General features: G+C 42.9%; 1 protein-coding gene across 1 annotated transcript; it reads left to right on the top strand.

The window, feature by feature from the left end:
- Nucleotides 1-5231: 5231 nt before the first annotated feature.
- CH25H (cholesterol 25-hydroxylase) lies at nt 5232-9055 on the top strand. The gene has a single exon (XM_067552965.1). It carries the CDS (start codon nt 6936-6938, stop codon nt 7761-7763), a length of 828 nt encoding a protein of 275 aa, XP_067409066.1. The 5' UTR covers nt 5232-6935; the 3' UTR covers nt 7764-9055.
- The last annotated feature ends 588 nt before the right edge of the window (nt 9056-9643 follow it).

Below are 9643 nucleotides of genomic sequence, written 5' to 3'. Positions count from 1 at the left end.
ACCTCCCCACCCAGCTGCTCTCAACTGTCCTGAAATCCTCCAGCTTCTTGCTCTTCTAAGCCGTTGTTCCTCTAGGACTTGGCTGAATGCCCTTAAGTGTCATCTGCTGGTTTACGTTATTCCCATCCCCTCAACCCCCTCTCACCTCCCAAAAGAGGATGCATACGTGCAACCTGCTGAAGCTCCTTCATCTGGCCAGTCTACATACCTGCTATGAACTGCCTTGGGGTTGAGACTGGAGCCAAGCGGGAGTCTCCGAAATGGTCTGCAGAGCCCTGCCCTGCTGCCCCATAGAGCATATGCTTGCCCTCGCTATCTCCATTTTCAACAGGCTCCGGTCATACTGGTTTCTGACTGAGGAGCGTTGTTTAGCGGTTGTGTGTTGGAACTGGAGAAGCTTGTAATACAGGACCCCTGAGAGTATCTTGGCTAAGATTGGGTGGTCACCCAGGATTCCTGTGTAGGATCAATGTCCTTGCACTGGGAATTCCCCAAGGATTTCAGCCAGTTGTAGTGTACCGCAAGAGATGGTCTGTCCAGCTCTGGAGAGAGCTCAAATATAGCTCACCTCAGGCAGTTTCCTGGTGGCTGAAAAGGTATCATTACATTTTCTGTGTCGTTTTTGACACTGCACTTTTCTTCTAGTCTGGTCTTGTACCCACACCAATGCTCCTGGCTAGCACATGTAACTGGTAAGCCTGAGGTCAGAGTGTTCTATCTGTCTTTGTGTGGCCTTTCCCTAGTGCCGCATAACAGCTTGGCTCACAAAACTCAAGTCCTCTGCTACCCATGTGGCGTATTCAGGCGGCTTGCCGAATTCTTCTGATACTTCAGAGGCTGTTACAAGGAGGAGAGAGAAAAATTGTTCATGTTAACATCTGAATATGGGACAAGAAGCAGTGGGCTTAAATTTTACAGCAAGAGTGGTTTAGGTTGGACATTAGGAAAAACTTCCTGTCAGGGGAGTTGAGCACTGAAATAAATTGCCTAGGGAGATTGTGGAATCTCTGTCATTGAAGATTTTTAAGAGCAGGTTAGACAAACACCTCTCAGGGATGGTCTAGGTAATACTTAGTTCAGCCTTGAGTGCAGGGGGACTGAACTAGAAGACATCTCGAGGTCCTTTCCAGTCCTGCACTTCTATAATTCTACCCTAGATATAAGTTCAAGGGCGAGGGAGATTTTCTCCCTAAAAACACCATTCCACTTGTCTTGCTTGTGGGATGACCGCCCAGCAATCCCATATCTACCATCAATTTGTATCAACCCTTTCACTTCTCTGTGCAGGACACAAATGTTGGTAGATGTCCTAAGGTAGCACGTGTTTGCACCTATTTCTCTTTGGGTTGTGCTGAGAATCACTTCACGTACATGGATCCAGCAGTCCTACACAAAAACTCAAATTGCTCACACAGGAGTTCTAAGACCATTTATATAAAAGAATATTCTTCGAGTGCTTGCTCATGTCCATTCCAAGTAGGTATGTGCATGCCATGTGCACAGTCTGAAAAGTTTCTCCCCTAGTGGTATCTGTAGGGTTGACTCTGGAGCTCCCTGGAGATGTACATTCATGGCGCTTACTGCCCATGATGGTCACTAAAACACCGCATCTTCTCTTGCTTTGCAAGCATCTTCCTAGTGGTTGTTTGAAATGATACCTGTAAATAGTTAGTAATTATAGCTAGTCTAGTTAGACAGGACCCCGCTTATCAGGGTCATCTCCCCTTTCCTGCTGCTGGAACATGTCTTGTTCCCCTGGCTTTAAACCATGCAGGTCTTGCAAAAAGCCCATGCCCAGGAGCAATCCCCGTACCACTTGTCGTAAGTGTCTCGGGAAGACCCAGCAGAGGGATTGATGTAAGATCTGCAGCAAGATTTCACCCAAGGATAAAAAAGGCGAGGAGTCAGAGATTAAAGTTCATCCTAATGGAGGCTACTTTCTGACCACACTGAGCCCGGCCAAGCTGATACCTAGTACATAGGCTTCATTGTGCAGCGCACCGGCGTCTGTAGAAGAGATGACATCAAGAAGGATTCTGTGTCTAGAGACCTCTGGCACTGTCACAGATCACCAGCACTGAGGTACACATTATGGACGCGGCACTGCTTGCATTCCCCTGTACTGCGTAAGAAGCAGAGGAAGACAGACAGGGCACTCACTGACGCCCAAAGCAATGGGATGTAAGGGCTCAAGTGGAGCGTGACCCACATGGGGCCGCTCCACTGCTGCACCTTGCCTGGGTACTGTTGACTCCAGCCCAGGAAGGGATCCATCAAGTCTGGTGCCTTTGGACTCCCTGCTCAGGGAGACCCACGAAGAGGACCTACAGCTCCCCTCCATGCTGGAGACCTTTGAAGCAGCCAGGGAACTGACAGAGAACTCGGTACCACCATCCCCTTCCAGGCGGGAGTGTGCTCTGGACATCAGACCACTGGTGCCAAAGAAGCATCCAGTGCCATCCAAGAGAGAGCCATCTATTATGGTGTGCTCTCTGGCACCAATGGGAACCACACCACCCTGGTCCCTGTGGAGCAAGTTGTTGGGCTCTGACTCCGAAGCAGAGTCCTACTCAGCTAGTGAAGCTAGCACTGATCAGAGAAGTAGTATCAGAGGATTAAGATTGGTCAGCCCTTCCCCATACAGTGGTTGCCACATTGGCAAATGCCAGCTGAGTGGCCTTTTTGGACCCCCTAGGTGTTCCATCAGGCTCAACAGTCATAATCAGGATGGTCGCTATTGCTCTCCTCTGGGAGCAGATATCACCCACCTCAACTGGAGGACATGCTACTGCTTGGTACCAAAACCGGCACTGAATATGATGCCCGGCACCAAGCATGACGTTGGCCCTGATTTGAGGAACCAGCACTGCAGGACCCTCTGGGGGCAGAAGGTCAAGAGACTGCCCCAGTTAACATGTCATCGTCTTCGTTCCTGGACAAAGCAGTTGAGAGCCTTGGGCCTCCTACACGAGGTCCAGCATATGATTCAGGACCTTCCCTTCCCTGCCGTTCTCTGAGCAGACAGAGTCGAAACTGAACAGCCTTACGGATTCTTGGGCTACTTCAAGGTTCTTAGGCCTCCACACTCCAGCACCGTAAACTAAAGGAGGCATTTCAAACTTCAGCCCCTACCTCGGTTCTACACAGCCCTGCCAAGATGGTGCTCTTCCCAGCTGTCTTCGATTCCTTCAGCTTCTTGTCCCTCGGGGCTGTTGATTCTCCAGGTCTATAGCTGCCATCTTCTGGCTTATTATACTTTCTTTCTTTAGCCTCCTGCACCCTCAGGTGCATAGGGCGTCCACCACTTTTTTCAGTGTTGTGCTGATATGTTCAGGCTTCTGAGTGTCATGCTGATAAATATCACTTTGTTGTTCTGCCTGGTGTATCTCTGGGTCAACCTCTTCTTTTTCCGGGTGGTGTCCATATTATCAGTTGCAACGGAAGTCATGTTAATAACATCCATAAAGAGTGTCCTAAATAGGTCCATCATCTTACTGCGTTTGATGCTTTAGATGAGTTTCTTCTACATAGAATTTCTGATGTTGCAATAAACTTTTTCCAGTGGAAATTGAAGGGTTTTTTTTAATCTACTCTTGTATAATATTATGATACTTGAGATTTGGGGGTACACAACTCGGAACCGTGTAAAAAATGGATCAGTATGGGAGCTAAGGGAACATGGCAATCCTTCTATTGAGGACCTGAAGATAGTAGAAAGTTGTGCCATTTCAGCTATACCAGTTTAGTTAAAATGCTACAACCCCACCTAATGTGGATGTAGTTATAGTTGTATAAAGGTGATTTGGACCAGTATAGCAATTCCTGTATGGGAAGGAGATATCTGTTGGTATAAGTGTATCCACATTAGGGCATGTATCGCTGTCCCTGCTTTAGTAAAAGTCAGCACACTCCCCAACTGAAATAGTCACACTGATAAAATGTTTGTGTGTAGACCAGGCCTGAGTTAGGCTTATAGTCTATTGAGGTGATCAGGATCAAGAAAGCACGAGACTAGAGATCACTGTACAGCTAATCAATCAGTGGATACACAGGCCTACATTTAAAAAAATAGATATGAAACGCAAGAAGTATATCTGCATAAGTCCAGTATTTGCAGACTCTGACAAGTGTGCACATTTGTGCATACAAAAGGATGTGTGCTTTGTTCTCACACTTTAAAACATCTGAGCCACAAAATTTCTGATTAGAATTTTGGGTTACAGCTTTCAGTCAAGCTGTCTGCAATATGGATTCAGATTTGTCTTCTTCTCCTGGTCCTCTGAAGGCATTTTGAAGCTTATTTTTTAAAAACAGGAATAAAAAAACTGTATCCTATATTCAGCACATTGCAAAACATAAATATTTCTCTAATATTAAAGGTAAGCTAGTTTCATCCATGGACAATGCAAACAATTTTATCATTATTGAATTGAAGAACTAAGTAAATCATGGACTGTGATCAAAGTTACCCCCATGTGGTGTGTGGTTTTTTTTTTTAAATAGATATTGGTACTAAGTTAAACTTTGAGGAAACAATTTACTTTGCTGGCAGCATCCAGTTGCAGCTGCTCGTGAAAATTCATCTGAGTAAGAAACTACTTTTAGAGTTTTATTATTTGCTGCTAACAGCATAAAGCAAATCTTTACTTCCAAAATAGCCATTATAACTAAGTCTCTCTCATGAAAGCTTTTATTTTAAAACCACTTTATCTTGTCATTGATAAAGCCATTTGAAATCTGGTTTTGGCCACAAGGTGGCGCAGATATACTTGTAAATGAGACTCTGCAGTCTAGTTCAGCTGCTGTTGGCACTTGGTGTTTTAACAGAACTCAAGTACAACAATCACCTGACTTGTTTCACACAGCTTCTTGGAGCAAGGTGAGTCTTTATGTAAGGACCCCAGTCACCTTCCCTTTTCCCATCTCGCTTAGCAGTTTGTTCTAAAATGAAAGACAGGGAAGCCTTTCCCCTTCTTTACTCCAGTATCTTTGTAGTTTAGGTAAGCCCTGAATGGCTCGCCTCTCCAGCTGCTGTCCTACAGAGCTTGCCTATGCTGCTCCCCAACTCCCTTTTCCAGTATGGGGCTTAATGTGCATTAGGACTGGCTGTCTGAACTATCCCCATAACTGTGGACAAGAGAAGGGAATTTTGACCCCCCCGAGTGCTGATCTTGGGTCCTATCAAAACATCCTGGAAAAACAAGTCAAATTCAGAATTTTCTTCCTTGTTAGCATTTAGTTCCAGATGGTGAATTATTCAGGTCTGAATTTCCCTCAGCAAACCTCCTGCAGTTTGACTTGTGCAAAGGAGCTGGACCTCATGATCCTCACCTCCAGCAGCTGGGATCTAACTGGGACAGAGTTGAATATTGCAGGGCCTCATTCCAATATATGGCTTGTTCACTGAATCTCTATAGCAAGCCCCCCTGATTTTTGTGAGGTACCAATTTGAAATCCTGTGGCGTATGGAAACTTTGGCAGCATCATGAACTGAGTGAAAAAAGCTAGGTGAGTAATGTTGAGTTAAATACAGAAGGGATATGCAAGTACTTATTCCAATAGTGTGCTCAGTAACTGAAATGTTTTTCAGTTTGTTTTACACTGACACGGAAACCTTGGGGCTTATCCACATGGTGCATTAGTCTGTGCCACAGAGGTGTAAATTCTAGCATGCACTATAGGTTGTGTACTAACCAGCCTGTGTGGACGCTGCTGATGAATGAGCCTAAAAGGTCCTTAGTGCACATTGATGTACTATTTAACATACACTGACACAGACACCTCAGTTTGATGTGAGATGATGTATTTAAATAAAATTACATAACCAAGGGCCCAATTATGCATCCAGCCTAAGTCAGTGGGAGTTTTGCCACTTACTTCAGTGAGTGCAGGATCACAACTTGGATATGTGCTGTGAACTAGACAGATGTGTATCAAAGCCACAAATTCAGTTCCACAGCTTGGTGCTGTTCTGATTTCAGGGGTGGGTTGAGCCCATTATGGAGATTAGGGGCCTGTGACAGGGTGTGAGTAGCCTAAACCAGACTTGCCACTTTGTGCACTTTCTAAACATCCCTAGGTGGGACAAATTGATAAGATAACTGATTAATCACCAGGTGCTCAATCAATTAACAAGGCGATTCAGCTTGTCAGCACTAGATAGTGAAGAAGAGACCATAGGAGAATAAGGAAAGGCCAAAAAAGCTGAGCCCTGGGGTTTGGATAGAAGGTAAGTGCTTTATGCTCAGGGGGCCAAGCACATGTATAGGGTGTGGTAAATAAAGGACAGCATGTGGTGCTCCGGGGGAGTGTGTAAGGATTTTACAGAGAGGAATCTAGGGTGAGAGAATCTAGCCCTATAACAGAGCTGTTTGCAAAATATGTGTGTACTTTGGTTCAGATTTCTAGCCTTCTCACTCCAAAGAGTTTGGGGAGGGGATGTCATATCTGGGGTTAGGTTCAGGTAAATCTCTAGTGTGAATCACAGAAAAATACGCTGTGTAGCTATTCCTAGGTTGTTGAGACAGAGCTGTGACTGCTTTGATTTACAAAGTTGTAAAATGGCAACAGTCTTTGTGCCATAGAAAATGGTATTGCAGCCATTTCTCCTGTTTCTAATGTTCAGGGATATTGCATTCGTTTACTTCCAGTTACCATTCATATAATACAGTAAGTTTTTTGCATGATACTCCCTTTTCCTGTAACTATTATCAATTTACAAAATTAGTTTCTACAATATAGGTGGGCTAATGAGACAAATCTACTTGCACAGACACTGTAGTGCACTCCCTTGCTTCTGGACTGAGAGATTTCCTTTTTGCGTGCTTGTGCTGTGACTACGTTTTGTGTGATGTCACTAAATGGGTGGGGTAAAGTCTTAAAAAAGCAGCACAATCATTCACAGCAGCTTCAGTAGGAACTGAGACAGCATCAGTATGAATGGCAGCGTGCAGAACAGAGCGCTGCTGCTCAGCTGTGGAATGGATAGGAGGCTGGATCCATTGATTCTGCAGCCACTCTGGGACTTTGTCAAAGCAAAGGAGCCATTGATCAAGTCACCTTACTTTCCAGTACTGTTTTCCTTTACAGCTTACATGACTTTCTGCCTTCCTTATGTTGCTCTGGACATCTTAAGCACTAAAGTTCCAGCCTTGAGAAAATACAAAATCCAGCCTCTGAGTTATCCAACTCTGGGAATGATGGTGCCTTGTGTGGTTCAATGTGTCTATCATCACGTTGTCTTTATCTTCCCAGTGACAGTTGCTCACTGGTACTGGAGACCAGTGGATTTACCATTAATGGCTCCAGAGCTGCCAAAGGTCGTGCTGGATGTAACAGTTTGCCTGTTTCTCTTTGACTTCCAATATTTTTTGTGGCATTTGCTTCATCATAAGGTGCCTTGGCTCTACAAGACATTTCACAAGGTTCATCACAAGCATGTATCTACGTTTGCTCTTACCACACAGTACTCAAGTGTTTGGGAATTACTTTCATTGGGATTTTTTGCTGCCATTAATCCGGTGTTGCTGAACTGCCATCCTTTGACAGAAATTATTTTCTTTCTTGTTAATATCTGGCTGTCAGTGGAGGATCATTCAGGCTATGACCTTCCATGGTCAACAAACAGACTGGTGCCATTTGGCTTGTATGGAGGCGCTCCACATCACGATCTCCATCACCTGAAGTTCAAATCTAACTATGCTCCTTACTTCACCCACTGGGACAGACTCTTTGGAACACTTGCTCATGTGCATTCTCAGTAAGGGAATTCGTCTATAACCTAGCACATTCTGGACAGCTAATAAACTAAAAGAAAAGTATATTTTCAAAGACACAGAAATCCATATATGGGAAATCATTTTAAAACAAATCTGATTTAATATTGTGTGTGTGTGTGTGTGTGTGTGTGTTTGTTTGTTACTGTTTGTTTGGAAACAATGCCACTTTATAAGGGAAGTATTAAGAGAGAGACTCTGCTTTCTTTCCTTTTGAATATGCTAGCTTTTATAAAGCTTGTTATTACTGTGTTTTATACATACATAGAAAAATATTTTCTTGCTGTTTGTAGAATGATTTGTGGTATGAATAGAAACAATGTGCATATAGTTCCTTGAAATTTTGTTTGCCTTAGAGCACATGTTTTGTTTGCTTTAATATATACCTCTTATTTAAAAGAAAAAGTGTTTGCTGCGGGATTGCGTTAATTCTCTAATCTGATTCTGTTTTTCATTCCAATAATTTGGATCTTTATATTGCATACCCCAGTATGCTCTATTTTTTTAAAAATGAGAAATAAATATATATGTTTAAAACTATATTTTGTTTCCTTATATTTAATACTCAGTCTGTATATTGAAAATGTACTATTCAGACTGTATGTAGTCTTGTAGTTGTGTTGGTCCCAGGATATTAGAGAGACAAAGGAGATGGGGAGCATGGTAATATCTATTTTATTGGACCAATGTCCTATTAAAGACCCTGAAAGCTTGTCTGTCACTGACAGAAGTTGATCCAATACAGAAGTTGATACAGTAAAAGATATTACCTCACCTACCTTGTCTCTCTGATTCTGTCTGCACAGTTTGGGATTTGTTTCAATTTCATAGGCCAGGATTTTCTTATTAAAATATTTAGGTTCATGTAGGCAAAGGCATATGTTGAATATCAGAATAACAGTTTGCTTGTTCTCCAGAATAAAGCACTAATCAAGAGGATTTATTTAATTTTCAGTTTTTGATGGTACAAAGAAAGGTAGAATTCAGTCTAAAAATGTGGGCCAAATTCTACTCTGTTATATTGGTGTTCATTTTGAATAATTTGCACTACATTATGGTGTGAGTAGGACAACCCTTCTATAAGAGTCTGACTTGAAATTCTCTTAACTCTTGTTCAGCCAAATTCGTTGTGACTTGCAAAAATCTGACTGGAACACCCTCCTCCCCACCCCACCCCCAATGAGGAATCTTTCAATTGATTTTCATGCATCTTGAATGGCATTGGTTGAAGAACAATTAAGGCTGTCAATAGCATAGTTATTGCTAACATGGGCAGAGTTATCCAGAAATATAAAGCTGATAAGAGAATGTAAAAATACAAGTCATGGGTCAGATCCCTCGCTCCTCCCTCAGCAAAATCCCTAGTGACTTCACTGGGCATTCTATTAGTGAAGTAGTACAGCACTGGTCCTCCAACATGAAATCCTGGAAAGCTCCTGTACTGGATTCTAGTAAACCACACACACACATCTCTGGAGCAGGTGAAGGTATGAGTCTGCGGTGCGGGATGACTGTTCTGTATACACACTGCGTCATCCCGAGATGCATTTGTATTTAATTTTCTTCAGCAGAAGAATTGCACAGGTTCTGAAGAGGCTGAGCATCCATGAGTAAAAGTCATTGTTGCTGTTGGAGATTGTCAGGCTGTATGGTAAAGATGGAAATATTTCTGGAAATATCTTGTTTTGTGGGGGGGTTGGTTTTTTCGTTTTTTTGTTTTGTTTTTGTTTTTGTTTTGTTTTTTTTGGAGGGAGGGGAGCCATATGATATTTTTAGTAGCTGCCTGGGGTGATTATTTCATGAGTGAAACATCTCCATAAAAAATAATTTATGTTTATCTAAAATCACATTCTGTTTTTAAAAGGGAC

Source organism: Emydura macquarii, unplaced genomic scaffold (assembly GCF_026122565.2).
Source record: "Emydura macquarii macquarii isolate MOO-44397 ecotype Brisbane River unplaced genomic scaffold, CSIRO-AGI_Emac_v2 contig_1390, whole genome shotgun sequence".
Taxonomy (NCBI): Eukaryota; Metazoa; Chordata; order Testudines; family Chelidae; genus Emydura; species Emydura macquarii.
The sequence above is the reverse complement of the archived record's forward strand: the minus strand, read 5'-3'. Positions and strand labels throughout refer to the sequence as shown.

Coding starts and splice junctions, on each gene's coding strand:
- CH25H (XM_067552965.1), top strand. CDS start 6,936: ATGAATGGCAGCGTGCAGAACAGAGCGCTGCTGCTCAGCTGTGGAATG.